Genomic DNA, 18,973 nt, shown 5'->3' with positions numbered 1-18,973 from the left:
ATGTCTCAAAAAGCACGTTAGTTCATCAAACGAATAGACCATTTAGGAACTTGTAGGAATGTTGTTTAGTTAAATACTATTGGTTAATTTCAGCATGTAAATGGTTTAGAATTAAAATTAGATTGCTAAGTTTTTTTTTAATTTGACAAACTGTGAACATGCCTAGTATAATGTAACTAGGTAGTAACATGTGAATAAGATGGCCCAGGTCTAGTTTATGCCATACACGTTGAGCCTGGGCCCGCATTGGCAACAGATTTCCCCGCTTGCATCATTTTTAGAATTTATGAATCATATTCGAAACCCAAATATAACAACTCAAGCATGTAAATAAACTAAGACCTTTTTCTCTTTCATTTTGTAGAGACAATTTTAACAGAAAAAATGTAGGCACTTTAGGATTATCCTCGCCCAATAAAACACACAAATTGTGGGGCCCTCGATAAATGTTTAATTAAAATTACTTAGACTTCAGGATGAGCCGTTTTAGCAAAATTCCACGGCCTTACCCAGAAATAATAATATGCTAATTGCTTTAGGCGCGCATTTTAATAATCTTACCTTCTTAAACTCGGGCGCACATTTATGCGACTCAAATCCAAATCCCAAAACATTGAATAAAAATGCGTTCCTGATCGCGGGTGCATTTCATGTGATGCAATCCAAAGACATGTTTTTAAACGATGTTCATATTCTTTTAAAATAAAATAATAAAAGCGTTAAAGAGTTAAAATTTGCACATGAGCTCATAATTGTATAAAATCAGATAAACAAGCCGAATATGACAGTTGAGCGACAGTGCTAGAACCACGGAACTCGGGAATGCCTAACACCTTCTCCCGGGTTAACAGAATTCCTTATCCGAATTTCTGGTTCGCGGACTGTAATACAGAGTCATTCTTTTCCTCGATTCGGGATTAAAATTGGTGACTTGGGACACCCTAAATCTCCCAAGTGGCGACTCTGAAATAAATAAACAAATCCCGTTTCGACTGTCCTTTAATTGGAAAAAACTCCTTGTACCCTCGCGGGGCGGAAAAAGGAGGTGTGACAAGTGTCATGCACGATATCATTCATTAGAGTCAGGGAACTATGGCTCTCTAGCTTTGCTTTTTCTATTGGACCGATTAAAGGTTCCAGCCATACGTCTGCCTGACCTGACTTCCTCAAAAGACTGCTATCAGCATGAACTTCAATGGTTACCCTCCTCATAGCGGCACTTCTACTTGAAGAGCCCACTTCTATATGGTGAACAATAGGAGGGGGAGTTGTTGAAGGAGGAGCGGTAGAGAAAGTGAAAACAGTAGAAGAAGGAACAGAAACAGCCGGGGCTGGTAAGGAAGGAGTCACAGGCACGGAAGTTGAGAAAGAAGATAAGGGTATTTCATCTAAAACATGCCCTAAACTTCCACTACCAAAACCACTAAAGAAAAGTTGATCAATAGATTCATGGGTATCATGGGGAGTGACGTCATCGTCAGGAATTATTATTGGGGTTTCAACAGGTTTGGTAAGAGGAACAGAAAGGCGAGGGGAAACTTCAACTTCGTCGTCAGAGACCATGCGTCTCCTAGCTCGTGGCCTCGTCACCAGGGAACCCCCATCTTCCACTTCTTCAGAGTATCCTTCTTCAACAGTTTTCCTTTTTGCAGAAGAAGAACCCAGACTATTTCTCGGGCTCTTTCTAAAGAGATACGGGTTCCCGAAGAGACACGAAAGGCTGCAACTTCTTCAGCAGTAACTCCTCGAATAGCAAATCCTGATAAAAAGACGGATGGAAGTTAGAACCATAAAGAAAAATATATACATGCGTGAAAGATGAAATAAAAACTCTTACCATGAGTCTTTACTTTCCAACCGTAATGGTTAGAAAGTGTTTTCCAAGACCTACCATCTATTGGTGCGGTATTCAGCAATTTATCTACCCAACCACGGAAATTGGAAATATTCTCCACCACTCCCATGGTTGCTAAAAAAAGGGAGGAGCAAAAATTAGAGAAGTTGATAAACTTGAAGGAAAAAGGTACGAGATGGATAAAAGACTTACGTGCAAAATTCCACTTCTTAGGGAAGGGAACGTTATTCTCACCCACTAAACCAACAGTGGGGCAGCAACAAATCGGGCGTACCAGCCACAGTCTTTGTCATCTTCAGGGCTCACTAAAACCCTCTTACTCCTGGCTACTAGGGCAAAAATGCCATTACGGAAAAGTCTAGGGGAGTAAAGATGAATCAGGTGAGGGAAAGTAAAGGAGACGTCAACCAAATTGGTTAAATGCCTCAAACAGGCAACAACCCTCCATATGATTTGGCCAATTTGACCCAAATAGACATTAAAGAAGCGGCAAAATTCAAGAATAACTGGGTCAATAGCTGGTTTGAACCCTAAAGTGAAAGGGTATGTATAAACAAAAGAGAACCCAGTCAAGTAAGAAGTAATTCTCTGATTTGGATTAGGGATAATAATGGGAAAATCATTACTCCAATGGCAGTCTTTGCGAACTACAAGAGTCAAAACTTCTGTAATTTGAGAGGGGTAAGCGTCAGTACGGTCTAAGGCGGAAACCTGATTTCTAAGAGATTCCCTATCATGGTAAAAAAATAATTTTGTAGGGACTATCTTCTCTACTAAAGGTTCACGTAATGGTTCAGAAGGTTCTTTATCTCTAGAAGAAGATCTGTGAGAAAAGGAACCTCTAGTTCTGGAAGAAGGACCAGAACTAGGAGAAGGTATAGACGAACCACCACCGCGAGTAGACCTTAAGCTACGAAGTCTACCTCCCCTTCTATGTCTAATGGGGGCATTAGGGAAGGTATCAATAATGGGAACTCTCCTAGGGTTAGGATTTGGTGAAGACATGACGAATGAGAAGAATGTGAGGGATTAAGTGTTCAATAAGCTTTATGTGGTAAAAGACAAGGAGAGAAGTTATATTTATATTAATACGCCACCGCCAAAGGTAAAAGTGCAGTGATGGAATGACCATAATAATGATAACTGGCACTTCGTGAATAGTGGAGTCGTAAAAAGCCTTGAAAAAGGGCTGCAAAACTGCAGAACTAATGGAAAAAAGACACGTGTATGGAGCATTAAATTGAAGCGTCAATTTTGTCATAGCATTAATGGTGACAAAAATTCTCTTTTAATGAAATCCACTTCCCAAATATTCAAACTGATGAGTAAATGGAAAGTGGGGGGACTATCTGTATTGGAAAAAATTATATTTAAATATAAAGGTGACGTGTCGAATACGTGTCGAAACACGTGGACTGGTCAAATGGTCAAAGAATTACAACTAGCCAAGGGGCACGAGTTGCAACAGATACGAGCAAATGGCAGATGAAGAGGCACGAGCAGGAATACAAATAACCCAACACCCGTACCTATCTAAGTCATTTATGTCTGAGAATCAAAAGGAATGAATCTGACAATAGAAAAGAGTGCAGATACGGCATTTAATAGACATTAAATGTGGAATACATTAGAGAATTTGTATTAAATATAATGATTATGTAACGTAGCATTAAATGTCTTTAATTACTCATAATAGCCTCATTATGATTTGGACAAAACGTATATCTCCAAGATATCTATAAAAAGGAGATATCTGATCAATTGTAAGGACACGAAATACTATTGATATAAACTTTGATTTACTTGTTTTTCTCTTGATTACTCTCTTGTTACCTAAATTACGTCCTTCTATACACTCTTTTGATTATCAGTAACCCGTGTTCTTCTAAATTTTAGTTTTGACTAAAATTTTATTTTTTGGTTAAACAATACTGTCAATCATGATGTAAAAGTAGGAATATGTATTGATTAGAACCAAAGGCGGAGTCAGGATTTCAAGCTTATGGGTTCGGGATTCTAATTGTTTTAAGTTATTGGGTTCTAATTTAATAATTTATACATATTTAATGAAATTTTTAAGACAAATACAAGGTTCGAACCAAAGCTATTGAGTTCGGCCGAACCCGTTGGCGGCACTCTAGCTCCGCCTCTGATTAGAACCGAGTTCCCACTTCACTTAAGTATTAGTACTATAATCTTTTTTCTGGTATTCTATTAGTGTCCAGTATCCTCTGTGTGGCTCAAATAATTCGAATTCGCACGAAATAGTAATTGATCACTAGTAATGTAGATTTGCGTCGAAATATCTCTCTTAATAATTAGTAATGGGTCAGAGGCGAAGCAATAGATGACCTTGAGGTATAACGACAGATCGAAAAGCTCGACTAAAAGGAATAGACGAATAAATATCAGTCCTACATAAGACCATATTTTGGAGGTTTGAATGCATTTATTATATTTAAATCGTAATTTAAAAAAAAAATGAAGACTTCTGGAATTTGTGGTCCTAAACAAGTCAAAAAGGGGTCCAGAGTATTTGTGTGGTTGTAAAAGCTTTTCATTAAGGGTAGTTTAAGCTAAATTGTTTTCATATTTAAAAAGGGGTCATTCTTTTTGGAACAAACCAAATAGTAAATAGGTTCACATAAACTGGAACGGAGAGAGTAATTATATAAATTGAAAATCCATAAAAATATGGACATCTACTTTAATTTAAACTAATTATTGCAAGGCCTACTAAATTAGTAGAAATGACACCAGATAAATTTTAATTTTTAATTTTTCGGACAAAAATATACTAAAATTAAGATTTATAGTTTAAAGTTTAGGGTAAAATAATTACATAATAATCTCTAAATAGTATGCAGCTATTATGCACTTGCCCCACTAGGGTAAACGCTTAATTCCTTTCGGGTCGCAATCCACATTAAAGAAATCCAACTGCCATTCCTACATGATTTTCTGTTTCTGATTAACCCTAACTGTAAATGCAAAAATAGAAAAAAGAAAAGAGAAATCTGCCAAGCTGTAGCTTGTGGACTGCCTCAATTATCTGATCATGGACGCCTCCTTTCTCCTTTGTCTTTGTTAAATTCTCCAATCTCCATTTTAATTCCTTTGCCCCATTTTGCTAGAATATTCCCTACTCTTGGAAATTACCAATCACAGAGTAGGGGGACAGAGAATTATACACTGACCCATAATTCCCCTATCAAAAATTCAAAATGGGTGCCTCTTCATCAGTTCCACAAAACTCAATTCATGAATTCACTGTCAAGGTGATCATTTTTACCACCTCCTTTTTATTTTTCTCAGGCGTAATCATTCTCGTATGTTGGATTTCCTTTTTGTTCTTTTTTTTAAAAAAAAAAAATGGGTGGGGTTGTTTCCAATATACAGGATTGCAAAGGAAAGGATGTGGACCTCAACATCTACAATGGAAAAGTGCTTCTTGTCGTCAATGTTGCTTCCAAATGGTCTCCACTTTTCCTTTTTCCCTTTTCTCTGTATACAAGTTTTAAACTTTGAGCTATATCTTATACTGTATAACTGTATTTGTTAGTTATTCAGCTCAAATTTCTTCTTTTTTCTTTTTCACGATATTTTTTTATTATTCTTGATGATATTAAGTCCTTGGACATATGGTGATGGTGTTCATGTTTATTGAAACAGTGGGTTCACAAACTCCAACTATACCCAATTAACTGAACTCTACAACAAATACAAGGATAAAGGTAACTTTCCTCAGATTGTTAAGATTAGTTGCTGCCTTATACATTATCACATGTTCATATTTATTAAATATAATACTCTTGACTCATTAATTTTGTCTGGAGTTTGTACTCTTTGAGGTATTTTGTGACTCTGTACATACTCCATCAGAAGGGAGCCTTAGAGCAATGGTCAAGTTATCTCCGTGTGACCTATAAGTCACGGGTTTGAGCTGTGGAATCAACCACTGATGCTTGCATCAGGGTAGGCTACCAACATCGCGCCCCTTGGGGTGCGGCGCCTTCCTCGGACCCTGGTGAACGCGGGATGCTTTGTGCACCGAACTGACGTACATCTCCATCATATATATTTTAATTGAATTTCAGGCTTTGAGGTATTGGCTTTTCCCTGCAACCAATTCCTGAAGCAAGAGCCTGGTACAAGTGAGGAAGCACAACAATTTGCTTGCACAAGGTTCAAGGCAGAATATCCCATTTTCCAAAAGGTAAGATGGCATAACTGACAAATTTTGATATTTGAGGCCTTTTCACCTAATGACATGGATTTAGTGACTACTATTACAATTAGACTGATGCTCTTAGTGGTCTCTTGGGTGAAAGAAGCAGCTCACGGTCTTGTCTATTGGATGCTGAAAAAGTATAAAGAGTACACAGTTCAATTTAAGCGTAGTACATTTAAAAAAACATAAAACCAGTAGCAGAATGGGGATAATAGGTTCTTTGCAAAGTTTAGCATTTAGCTCATCAGTGTTTTAACTTGCTGATTTTGAATCCAATCATTCCATTGCTATGATTGCATCATTGCCGGTTATTACCTTTTGTTAGCTCTCTTCTCTTTATCTTTGTTTAAGCCTTCCATAAGTAAACCTTATCTGCGTGCACCCAAGGTTAACATAGAGAAACAATAGGTTTCTATACATTAACCAATAGGTTTGTTGTCTACTCTTTATCTATGTCTAAACTTTTCCTAAGTAATCCTCATTTGTTTTTGTTGTCTACTTTATAGGTTTCTATACCATATGTCGTTGCTTCTCTTTGGATCCTTTCTTTTTGCCATATGGTCATCTTAGCATCCAGATATTAGGTACTTTGTAGTATACAACAACAACAACAACATTCCAGTATAATCCTACAAGTGGGGTCTGGGGAGGGTAATATGTACGCGGACGTTACCCCTAACCCGAGGGGCAGAGAGGCTGTTTCTAAGAGACCCTCGGCTCAAGAGAGCAACAAGAGACGATATATTAGTACTATCAATAGACTCATAATAAAATAACATAAAATACATAACATAAAATAACAAAATAACAGCAATATAAGAAATACGAAAAGGATGAAAAGTATACTAATATCCAACAGATAAAGCCCAACATCAGTAGCTGATCAGTAGCATCCTAAGACTAACTCCTAACTGGCTAGTCTCACTCTAGTGCGTTGTAGAAATATTCACAACTTCCTCCTAACCTACAACCTTAATGCTCGACCTCCACAATTCCCTGTCAAGGGCCATGTCCTCAGTAATCCTAGGTCGTGCCATGTCCTGCCTGATCACCTCTCCCCAATACTTCTTAGGTCTCCCTCTACCTCTCCTCGTGCCCACCATAGCTAGTCGCTCACACCTCCTCACTGGTGCATCAGTGCTCCTCCTCTGAATGTGCCCGAACCATCTGAGTCTTGCTTCCCGCATCTTGTCCTCTATGGGGGCCACGCCCACCTTTTCTCGAATATCTTCATTCCTAATCCTATCCATCCTTGTATGCCCGCACATCCATCTCAGCATCCTCATCTCTGCTATTTTCATCTTCTGGATGTGTGAGTACTTAACCGGCCAACACTCGGTCCTATACAACATAGCAGGCCTAACCACTGCTCTATAAAACTTACCTTTTAGTAACGGTGGCACTTTCTTGTCACACAAGACTCCCGTCGCTAACCTCCACTTCATCCACCCCACTCCTATACGGTGTGTGCCATCCTCGTCGATCTCCCCGATCCCCTGAATAACTGACCCAAGGTACTTGAAACTATCCCTCTTAGGGATGACTTGAGAGTCAAGCCTCACTTCCATTCCTGTTTCCGTCGGCTCGGCCCCAAATTTGCACTCGAGGTATTCCGTCTTCGTCCTGCTCAACCTGAAACCTTTAGACTCAAGGGCATGTCTCCAAACCTCTAGCCTCTCGTTGACGCCGCGTCGTGTCTCGTCAATTAGGACTATGTCATCAGCAAATAGCATGCACCATGGCACCTCCCCTTGAATATGATGCGTTATGGCATCCATCACCAGGGCAAATAGGAAAGAGCTGAACGCAGACCCTTGGTGCAACCCTGTAACAACCGAAAAATGGTCGGAGTCGCCTCCTACTGTCCTAACCCGAGTCTTAGCTCCATCATACATGTCTTTAATCACCCTAATGTAGGCAACCGGGACCCCTTTAACCTCTAGGCATCTCCATAAGACCTCCCTAGGAACCCTGTCGTACGCTTTCTCTAGATCGATAAACACCATGTGGAGATCCTTCTTCTTATCCCTGTATTGTTCCACCATCCTCCTAATAAGGTGGATGGCTTCTGTGGTAGATCGCCCGACATGAACCCGAACTGGTTATCTGAAATAGACACCGCCTTCGCACTCTCATTTCTACCACTCTCTCCCAGACTTTCATGGTATGACTCAGTAATTTGATACCCCTATAGTTGTTACAGCTCTGGATATCGCCTTTGTTCTTATACAACGGAACCATTGTACTCCACCTCCACTCTTCAGGCATCCTATTAGTCTTGAATATAACATTGAACAACCCAATAAGCCATTCCAAGCCTGGTCTATCCACACACCTCCAAAGCTCAACCGGAATTTCGTCTGGCCCGGTAGCTTTGCCCCTCCTCATCTTACGGATTGCGTCCATGACCTCATCGACCTCAATGTCCCCACAATAACTTAATTCATGGGGGCTGTCGGCATTCCTCAATTCACCTAGCACAATATCCTGATCCCCTTCTTCATTCAGAAGTTTATGAAAGTAAGTCTGTCATCTCCTCTTAATCTGGTCATCCCGCATCAAAACTTTGCCGTCATCATCTTTTATGCACCTCACTTGGTTCAGATCCCGAGCTGTCCTCTCTCTCACCTTAGCGAGTCGGAATAACTTCTTCTCCCCTCCTTTGTTCCCTAGTTCCTCATACAGACGAGCAAAAGCTGCCGTCTTAGCCTCCATTACTGCCATCTTCGCCTCCTTCCTAGCTACCTTATATCTCTCACTGTTCGCTCTCTTCTCCTCCTCTCCAGTGCTCCCTACGAACCGCAGGTACGCCGCCTTCTTCACTTCCACTTTACCTTGGACAACTGCATTCCACCACCAGTCTCCTTTGTGGCCACCGGTACTTTCTAGTATCTGTTTGTAATTTCATTGGTGAGTATTTTAGTTGAACAAATAAATGGTACTGACAACTTGTCATTTTGCTAGACTGAATCTTGTTAAAAGACCAAAAAACTTATCAAATGCATCGGGAAATTATAGCCATTGTTGTAATGGTTCATTATCCATTTATCATTTCTGTATGGAACTTCCTTAATCTAATTTTGTAGGCTTGCCACAGATCAGCTAGAACTGTATAAAGGGGAATGTGTGTGATAGCAATTGCTTTTAGTTGCTCTGCTCCTTTACTTTTTAGCCATTTGTCTTCTTATTTTTTTCGTTATTTCAATTTAAAGGTGATAATTCAAGTTTTTCGAGTGTGTTGTACCATTGAACATGTTTATTTCCTTGTACCAGAACTTGGAAGCAGTCATACTGCTATATATGACCTTTTTGCATTCCATGTATTAGTCAGTCTTGTGGATCAGGATTTTGAAGAGTCTATCTGTAGCTGGTTATTGAGAATATCTTTTGTTGTTTTACTGTAATTTTGTGGACCTAATAACAAACTTGAAAGTCAAACTAGGTGCGAGTTAATGGTCCGGACGAAGCACCAGTCTATCAATTCCTTAAATCAAGCAAAGGTGGTTTTCTTGGTTCCAGCATCAAATGGAATTTCACCAAGTTTCTGATTGATAAGGAAGGGAAAGTTATCAAGCGTTATGGCTCCACCACTACACCGTTGGCAATTGAGGTTCGCCTCTCTCTCTCTCTCACTCACACACACACATACATCAACCCAGCGAAGTTTATATGGTTTTACTTGTCCTTGCCTCTACATCTTAAATCTTTTAAGGTAAAGGTGAGATTTGTTTTTGAAGTAACTGCATCTTAGCAGTTCTCCAACAAGTGTGGCAAAAACTTGTGTCCTAATGAAGCTAATACACTGGTCCTTCCTGCAAGTCTTTCTTCTATTCAAATGTCCATGATTAGTTGGACTAGATAATTTTGTGGACAAATATATCCAGAGTATCTCCTTATTTTACTTGGTCTCATGGGAAATAAACTTATCCAAAAGTCGCTTTATAACTCACCAAATTGAAATTTCTCACAAGGGTTCCTCTTATCTTTCAGTAATAAAACCTATCTTGTCCTGCTCTTCATGGCAAGAAATACTTCAGAATCCATCTGTCGCAGGGTGACAAAGTTAAAACTTTTTCCAGAGGGGAAAGGGTAGTTGGGGAAGAAAAGTAGGAGATGAAGAGAAGTAGAGAACTGTGTATGAGCTGATGATATCGGCTTTCAAGAAGAATACTATTTGACTTGAGGATATGCCAAAGTTGGAAAAGGCAGATATTTAAAGGAAGAGGAAACAAAAAGAATAAGGAGCACCGAAGATTAATAAACTTTCATGTATAGAAAGGAGCGCTATGAAGAGGAGCCTTGACGTAACTGGTAAAGTTGTTGCCATGTGACCAGGAGGTCACGGGTTCTTGGAAACAACCTCTTGTAGAAATGCAGGGTAAGGCTGCGTACAATAGACCCTTGTGGTCCAGACCTTCCCCGGGCCCCCCGCTTAGTGCATGGGGCTGCCCTTAACGGAGCGCTATGCATTTCTTGTTTGCCATCATTGACTGTTGTCATCTGGAGATTATGATGTACATATGTTGTATCAGGAGGCTTAATCACTACCAGTTACTAAAGCTTATCTTGTTAAACATTTGCATATGATTTCATTTCTATGCAGTAGTAGAAAACATACCGGAAACAGCCTCTCTACTCCTCCGGAGTAGGGGTAAGGTCTGCGTACACACTACCCTCCCCAGACCCCACCTGTGGGATCTCACTTGGTTGTTGTTGTTGTTGCAGTAGTGGAAAACATGCCTTGAGCAGTAAACTTGCACCTGAGAAATTTCCACTCAGGTTGAGGAGGCTTCAAGTTGCTACCATCTCCATTACCTAATGTTTATTTACTTATTTGTCGATAAGCAAGATATCCACTATCTCATGTATTAATTGAAGACTATTAGCTTTTCTGAAATACAATTTTGGTTGATGACTCCCAATCAAGAAGTTTATTCGGTGCCCTTTACGAGGTTCATGTACATTTTGAGGTGGTTTTGATAGTTCTCCTTTGATTTTCTTGCAGGCAGATATCCAAAAAGCACTAGGGGAAGTGTGAGAGGCTACCAAGTACAGATTGGTCAGTTGATGAACTCAATTATATAATAAAAAGAGAGGATGGAGATTTCTTGTATATTCTGTTTGTTCAACCTGCTTGTGCTCTTGTATATTGTGTTATCCAGGGAACACGGTTTCAATTGTTGCGCCTCCTACCTCCCTCTCACCTCAATGTAATTTGTAATACAGTATATAGTCTCTGTTTCATAGTAAAAAAGTATAACTTCTATTATTTTTATTCTTGGGCGCGCGCATTCATGGTGAGAACCTGTCACAGACAGTTGCAGGTAAAACTAGTTGCTTAAGATATAGCTTGCAGTTTAAACTGTCCAAGCAAGTTGCTCATGATAACATCAATTATAGCTGCTGCTGTTGTTAAGTCAATTGAACTCGGTCGAATACAGATGATTGATTCCCTTTAACGCTCTTTTGATCTCTGAATTGAATTAGGGGTGCCAAATGGGCGGGTTGGGCTGATTTTTAGCCGGTGAAAATGGGCTGAGTCAATAAATGGGCGGGTCACCCGCCCAAAAGTTACTTGGACTGAGATTGACCGGGTTGAGATGAGCTAAAATTTGGGTTATAGCCCAACACATCTAACTCTTATCATGCTTTAATTAATGTGTGTTTGTTTTCTTATGAAGTGTTTAATTACCAAATAAGACTTCTTTTCTTTTGTTACGGTTATATATAACATATCAAACCAAAAAAATTATTTTAAAGATATTTAAGCAAAGTTGCTTATGGACCAATTTGGGCAAAAAAGCAGCCAACTTTAGATGGACTGGGTCAAGATAGCTGAGTTCAACAATGGAGGGTGGGCGTGGGGGTCAATGAGCAGCCCAACCTTGAGCGGGTTGGGGGATTGAATGAGTTTGGGCTCAAATTGCCCCCCCCCCCCCACAAATTGAATTGAGAAAATCTTGATAAGATTTGAGAGTGATTGTGAATGAGATCGAAGGAGATTGAGAGGTTAGTGTAATGATAATTCGAATGCTTATTCGTTTTGTTAGAAAATCAAAATATTTCAGAATGTTCTGCCCATCTGTTACATTTAGAATTTCCAAGCATCCATGAGATGAAAAATAGTACTATATGTTATATAACAAAATGTGATACAATGAGTCATACTACATTTAAACCTTTAATTAGGAGGTTAATAATTAAGCTCAATAGCCCCTCATAAATATCTTTACTTATTGACTATTAATATACTGATCAAATTTCCCAACATATGCCATTTTAATTATTAATAAAACATAATCATCTGAACGTACTTCAGTCACGAAGGAAGTGAGATGGACATCATGGAGATTGCGGTGACTTCTCATTTTCATACCTAATCCTCGAACTACACTTGAAAGTGACACTGCAAGATGCATCAACCACAGCAGTATATTGGTGAATCGGCTTAGAAAGAAAAGGAGGCAAATGAGCCAATAGGGCACAAACACATTCGCTATCGATTGATTTCATCCACCTGCAACATTCTTCTTCTACAGGAGTTTCTTCATACTCAGAGCTCGTAAGAGAAGGAGGTGACGGTTGTGGCTCGGGTGAAGGGGTAGTGGATGGTGGAGGCAATGGAGTATATGGCAAAAATCGACATGCATGGTTAGCAAGTGTAAATTGATGGAGACAAAGTGGACGTGTGACAATAGGTGGCCAAGGCATAAATTGGCTATTTGATCCTCCTAGGTTAAGTACTAGGAGTACCAAAGTTAATAAAATCTCTGGGATCATGTTCTGTCGGTTCATTTTTGCTTGTTATGTTGTGACAAATAGCAAGGAAAAGTTAGATACTTACCCAGAATTAATCCTATGTTAGTCTTTTATAATGACAAGGTTGCATTCATAATCTTTGTATGCTTTCATAGTTAGGTTTTCTTTTTCTGGTTTTGCAAGTAAAGAAGACAAAGGGGGGGGGGGTGAGTAGGACTCATTCTTTTTATGTTAACAACGCTTCTTTTATTCAGCACTAAAAACTTCCTAACTGGACGAATTGATATGTAAACAAACTTTAGAAACCCAGTTTGAAATTGAATACTATTTTTTACTCGTCAAACTCAATCACATTTGACTAATAATAGTATGGTCTAAGGGTTGAATATTCTATCTGTGCATAGTCAGTGTTAAATATTCTGACAATTAGGTCATTTACATGGTACTTACAAGTAAATTTTGATGATAAACATTAATTGATGTTATGGTAAAAATGGTTAATAATTACGGCTACTATTATTTATTTTAGGTTAACAATCAATAGTTATTATTAGAATTACTTGTAATTATATTATCTTTTAATAGTATAAATACTATTTACGTTCTCAGTATATATAATTCAAACTTTCAATATTTCAGTTTTATCTTTAATGATTTGATGGTTAATTTCCTATAGCCACAAAAGTATTATGGCATATATTTAAAATCGCAAGTTTCAAAAATCAATAATTTTTTTTTAAACTCCATTCTCAATCAAACAATTTGACATAAAATGCAATGGAGAGGAAATAGTTCTAACTGTCTTCCTGGCATTTGATAATGTGAAGCAGATCAAGTTGGTAACACTTAGAGAATTACTGCCAGCTGAAAGCCATAAAGACTAAAGAGGCATACGTTGAGAAAATGATAAAATTAAGGTCAAAATTATTTTTTATGTACATATATGAACTCTTTAACTTTTTCGTGTCTTTACCTTTTTATATTTTAAATGGCTTTAGTGAAAATTCTTGATCGGTGCTGCTGTAGCCTGTGTATAGCTATTAGCTAGTAGTAGTAAGATGCTGCTGCCGTAGTCAATATCGCTCTGTTAATGGCTGTCCCATCACTACTACAACCCATTGAACTCTTATAATTTTCGCATAAAAATCTATCCACAATCCTTTTACTTTGTCCCACAACCAAATTTTTCCACAATTCCTCCACCATTACTTCCTCTTCATTTCCTCGTTTTGTATACACTTCTGTAGCATCCAGTCGATGTACATTCCATCCCTTAACGTTTATCAACCTCTTTATTTTCTCTAACTGTTGGCTTGCTAATTTACAGTTGTTGATTTTTACTTCATTAATGGCTTCCTCAAGTAGCTTAATTCTGGTCTCCTCGTCAATGGAATTTGATGATTCAGCCCGAAAATAACGATCGAATTCTGGGACACCAATTGCTTTTCGAATGCCTTTGGAGTAATCTTCATTTTTAGGATTGAATATGTTTCTTACCTCGTTGACCAGTCCTTTCTCGATCATTTTGTCCACTCGTTTGGTCAAAAAAGAATTTAGTACGTGCATGGACACGTCCACCCAGAGAAAACAAAAGTTGTACCTGTTGAAAACATAATTAAATTAATAAAAAATGTGTACACTTTATAAGCAAAGCAAAAAATAATAAAAGGGATTATTTGCACCATATAGCATTTTTGACGCCACTCTTTAAATTGGATCAAGTGCGGAGATAGTCATTCTCAAGGATGCTATTTAGGAATTAGCAAGTACTTATTTTATCCTGAAATTTTAAACTAAAAATCTTAATTTCAGGATATTTTTGTCCTAAAAAATTGAATTGAAATACTAAAATTTAGGATGCACTAATTAATTCCTAAACAGCAGCCCTTTAAAATGGCTACTTGGTATCATTTCTACCTTTAAATTTCCGTTAGTCTAGTGGGCTTGGCGTTTAAATAGCTGGATGAATTATTTTCAAACAAATGTAGCCCAGTAGACTAATGTGGGGCATAATTTAAAGTCTGGCCTCAAAAAAGGTTATTTGTACAAATGCTCTCTAAAAATTTACATTTTCTAAGGGTTTAATACAACCCTTAGAAACCTCCACTTCCAACCAAGAGGTTGTGAGTTCGAGTCACCCCAAGAGCAGGGTGGGGAGTTCTTGGAGGGAAGGATGCCGAGGGTCTATTTGGAAACAGCCTCTCTACCCCAGGGTAGGGGTAAGGTCTGCGTACACTACCCTCCCCAGACCCCATTAGTGGAATTATACTGGGTTGTTGTTGTTGTTGTTGTAAGGGTTTAATACATTTGACTGGTCGGACAAAATTAATTGTAATCACTGGCCAAAAAACATATAAAATATGTAAAAAATATACATTTTACCGGCTATTATTTTAGATGAGATAATCACACATTTCAATAGTACCTCGTATATAATTCGTAGGTTTTATCGTAGATGAGTGCCTCAATGAACGAATTCGATCCTCCGACGATGATCGGAAGCTTCCCACGGCAAGTAATGGAGTTAATAGCAAGTGAAGCCATGTCACAGAAGTTCTTGGCTTCGAACTCCTTGTGAGGATCAATAGCACCTAATAGATGATGAGGTATTCCACAACGTTCTTCTTCGGTAATTTTGTTTGTTGCAACATCAAGTCCTTTGTACACTTGTATTTTGTCGGAGTTGACAATTTCTCCCCCGAAATGAGTGGCTAAGTCGACGGAGAGTCTTGATTTTCCGGCGCCGGTGGCTCCCATCACCACCACAAGCTTGTCCATTTTCGGTGGTTGACGGTGAAATGGCATATTATCGAGGCTAACGTTGCTAATACGTAAGGATGGCCATGTTTGGTTGCACATTATTGTTGATATTCTCATACCAATCATACAACGTACGTAAATTTGTGAGAAAGTTCTTAAGAAATGCTAGTGTATTTGTTAATGATAAATCAAAGAATGATTGAGAAAATCAAGAAAGAAAGAAAAGCAAAGGAAATTCAGAATTATTCTAGTGTTTCTCCTCTTTTAGATGGTAGTTAGTATGTATATCTGCTGGGTATAGCATATGCATGGAACTACTTGTTTTATAGCCAAATGAGAGGTGAGTCGAGTATTTAAGATGGACTATCAATTTCGTCAAACTCAATAGTTTTTGTCCAAATTCTATAATTGTATTAAAAAAATTTAATAATTATATATCTTGAACTCATAAAATTCAAATCTGGTTCGCCCATTAGTATCCTAAACTGTTTTTATAAATTGGTCAAGCAGCCCGGTCCAATTATTAAAGGATAAAAGGAAGAAAAATAATGTTTTTTTTTTGGATACTTTTATTCTTATACTGTACTGTAGATTTCGCATGATATTTAAATTCAACGACATATAACACTTTTCACCTTTTAGTTATTCTCAGTCACGAGTCGTTGAAAGTGACTAGGTACTCCCTAATAACTTTTGGGGTCAGTTTGTTAACTCAAGATAACATAAACAATTTCTTTAATTAGTTTAACCAAATGGGTCAATGATACGCTTGTTTTTGATAAGCATATGCTTAGTTTTCTTAATTATCAAATGGGAGATAAATAATCTTAAAAGTAAACAAGAGACTCTAGAATTTGAGCTCCTGATAATGTATTGAATTCTGACCTCATGAGGACGAACATGAGTCATAACCTAATTATTCGTCTCAACTGAAAATCATTTTTTATTTGTTTGTTTATTTTTTATAATTTGTTTAATTATCAATCAAGCTAATAAAACTTTCTCTTCTATTTATCATGAAAATTTCAAACAAACCAAATCTAAAAAGTTTACTATTTTTCTATGTATTGGTAAGTTTGTTTTATGGGTAATGCTCAAAATGACCCGCCAATGAATGTATACTCAGTCCAATCCATTCAGATTTGTACGGATGACGAATCATATTTCATGGATTAATATCATGAAATGATCATACATAATTACTGCTAATGGAAGTCGAATCATGTTTTGTCGCTAATCCTCTTTGTTTATTCTCAGCCTTAATAAAGCTGAGAAGAATTAGCTTATCCATGACCACTGGAAAGAAAAAGAAAAAAAGGACAGATGCAGATGGTGACATTTTAATTTTCAAACTTTATTAAAATCAATCGTTTCACATTTGATTCTTTATTCAAGTGGGAGGTTAAATATAGTAGTGTTTCACTCTTTAGCCGTCGACCTCTACATTACTTAACGAATGAATATACTAATCGCTTGTGCCAGTATTGTAACACATTAGGGGCCGTTTGGTAGAGTGTATAAGAATAGTGCGGAATAAGGTGTATTAGTAACGCATGTATTAGTAACGCAAGCATTAGTTATGCAGATATTATTTCTTATCTACTGTTTTGGTGTGGTGTATTAAAATTATAATGCATTACATAATTTTTAAGAAAAATAGTTGTTTACAAATATGCTTTCCATATTCTCTAGCTTTAAGGGACTTTAAGAATAATTTTGTCTTTAACCATACTAATGCATGCCTTAATAGCCTTGGTATTACTAATGCCATGGTTTTCTATGCATTACTTATACATAGGATAATACCAAGTATGATGTATAACTAATACATTAGTTATACATAAGTTGAAAAAATGTACCAAACAATGTATTAGTAATGCATAGAGCTAATGCTTGCATTATTTTTTCTAATATCTCCTACCAAACGACCCCTTAGGGGTAGTTTGGTAGAGTGTATAAGAATAATACTGAATATGGTGTATTAGTAATGTTCGAATTAATTATGCTCAGATTATTATTTCTTATTGTATATTTGATTTGGTGTATTAAAGGTTTTGAAAGGATATTTCTGTCTTTATACATGTTTATCCATGTATTAAAAACTATGGTGCTAATACCATGGTTTGCTATGTATAAAAATAATACTGAATATGGTGTATAACTAATACACTATTTATACATAGGTTGTAAAATACTGAGGGGTCGTTTGGTTACAATACGGCTTATGTTGGGATTAATTATTCTGGTATTATTTTTTATCCACTGTTTAGTATGTTGTATTAAAAATGACAATTGCATAATTTCTAAGAAGAAGGTATAAGTTATTTCGGCACTAATTACCCTACCCCCTACAAGGTATGAGTTATCCCGATACTAATTTTAATCCCGGATATCTTATACCAGATTTGCTAACCAAACAAAGTATTAATGTGGTATTAAGTTTTTATACCAGTACTATATCTACTTATACACCATACTAAACGGCCCCTAAAGCTAATACATATATTATTTTCCCTAATACATCCTACCAAACGGCCCCTTAGTTCAACTAATTTTGATCGCACCAGATAGCTCAACTATAAGTAAAACATTTCCTACCAAGAAGTTTTTCATTCCCGCAATTCAAATCAAGATCTCTAATTAAGAATAGAAGAATTCGACCATATATACATTTTGGGGGTAATAAAAGAACAAGCAGATCTAACATTATAATATTATGGTTTTATCCTATTCATGAAATCAAACACGATCTTAGGATTCGCAAGCTAATTAAACAAAGGAAGATTAGTGCTTTTGAAATGAAAAGAATGATTCTGGATAGAAAACAATCAATTATTTAACTTGATCATCTTCCTTCTCTCCCAACTAAATGTTTTTTATTTAGTTAGGCTCTTTAATTATGGTGGATAACAATTTATTCATTTTATTTATGGACCAAGTCTACCAATAAAGGTATCTACGCTATCAAGAGGTAGAATTGAAAGATTCACTCGTCTATACCTTTTTAACATGTTTTGAATTAGCCTTTTGAAGTACCAAGGGACAACTACAAACAAGGGAACAACACTTTTTGCACCAAAATACAATAAGAGCTTAGGTACTTCTCTTGTATGGTCATAGAAAATGTGCAAGACAACTGCAACGAGATGGTCCTTGAACAATGGACCATTTCAGATTTGGGTTAATCACTAGAAATTGACCACTCCTTAACACTGGATCCTCATTGACTCAACTTATGTTAGAAACACCCACAGGACAAATGGCCTTGCTTTTTCTTATGGCCCAGATTGGCAGATTTTATGATCAGTCCTACTGATACCGAACATATAAATGTGTGAAAATAGTACGAGCTAGCAAGTTTTCGGACT

At 37.3% G+C, this 18,973-nt stretch overlaps 3 protein-coding genes across 4 annotated transcripts; 1 reads left to right on the top strand and 2 right to left on the bottom strand.

The window, feature by feature from the left end:
* The first annotated feature begins 4,805 nt into the window (after positions 1 to 4,805).
* Positions 4,806 to 11,355, top strand: LOC107811982 (putative glutathione peroxidase 5). 2 transcript variants are annotated; one of them, XM_016636986.2, is made up of 6 exons: positions 4,806 to 5,133; positions 5,255 to 5,331; positions 5,528 to 5,589; positions 5,953 to 6,071; positions 9,529 to 9,696; positions 11,092 to 11,355. In XM_016636986.2, the coding sequence occupies exons 1-6, from the start codon at positions 5,080 to 5,082 to the stop codon at positions 11,122 to 11,124; spliced, it is 513 nt and encodes a 170-aa protein (XP_016492472.1). In that variant the 5' UTR covers positions 4,806 to 5,079; the 3' UTR covers positions 11,125 to 11,355. The 2 variants fall into 2 exon arrangements, with proteins under 2 accessions (XP_016492472.1, XP_075075249.1); XM_075219148.1 differs by lacking the exon at positions 11,092 to 11,355 and adding an exon at positions 10,812 to 10,831 and having other exon boundaries at positions 4,811 to 5,133.
* A 1,073-nt stretch (positions 11,356 to 12,428) lies between these two features.
* On the bottom strand, positions 12,429 to 12,881 carry LOC142163021 (uncharacterized). The gene has a single exon (XM_075220269.1). It carries the CDS (start codon positions 12,879 to 12,881, stop codon positions 12,429 to 12,431), a length of 453 nt encoding a protein of 150 aa, XP_075076370.1.
* An 858-nt stretch (positions 12,882 to 13,739) lies between these two features.
* Positions 13,740 to 15,862, bottom strand: LOC107811981 (adenylate isopentenyltransferase 3, chloroplastic-like). Its single transcript, XM_016636985.2, has 2 exons — positions 15,271 to 15,862; positions 13,740 to 14,445 (listed from the first exon to the last, which is right to left on the bottom strand). The coding sequence occupies exons 1-2, from the start codon at positions 15,729 to 15,731 to the stop codon at positions 13,890 to 13,892; spliced, it is 1,017 nt and encodes a 338-aa protein (XP_016492471.2). The 5' UTR covers positions 15,732 to 15,862; the 3' UTR covers positions 13,740 to 13,889.
* Positions 15,863 to 18,973: the final 3,111 nt, after the last annotated feature.

Source organism: Nicotiana tabacum, chromosome 8 (genome assembly GCF_000715075.1).
Source record: "Nicotiana tabacum cultivar K326 chromosome 8, ASM71507v2, whole genome shotgun sequence".
NCBI classification, from domain to species: Eukaryota; Viridiplantae; Streptophyta; class Magnoliopsida; order Solanales; family Solanaceae; genus Nicotiana; species Nicotiana tabacum.
The sequence above is the reverse complement of the archived record's forward strand: the minus strand, read 5'-3'. Positions and strand labels throughout refer to the sequence as shown.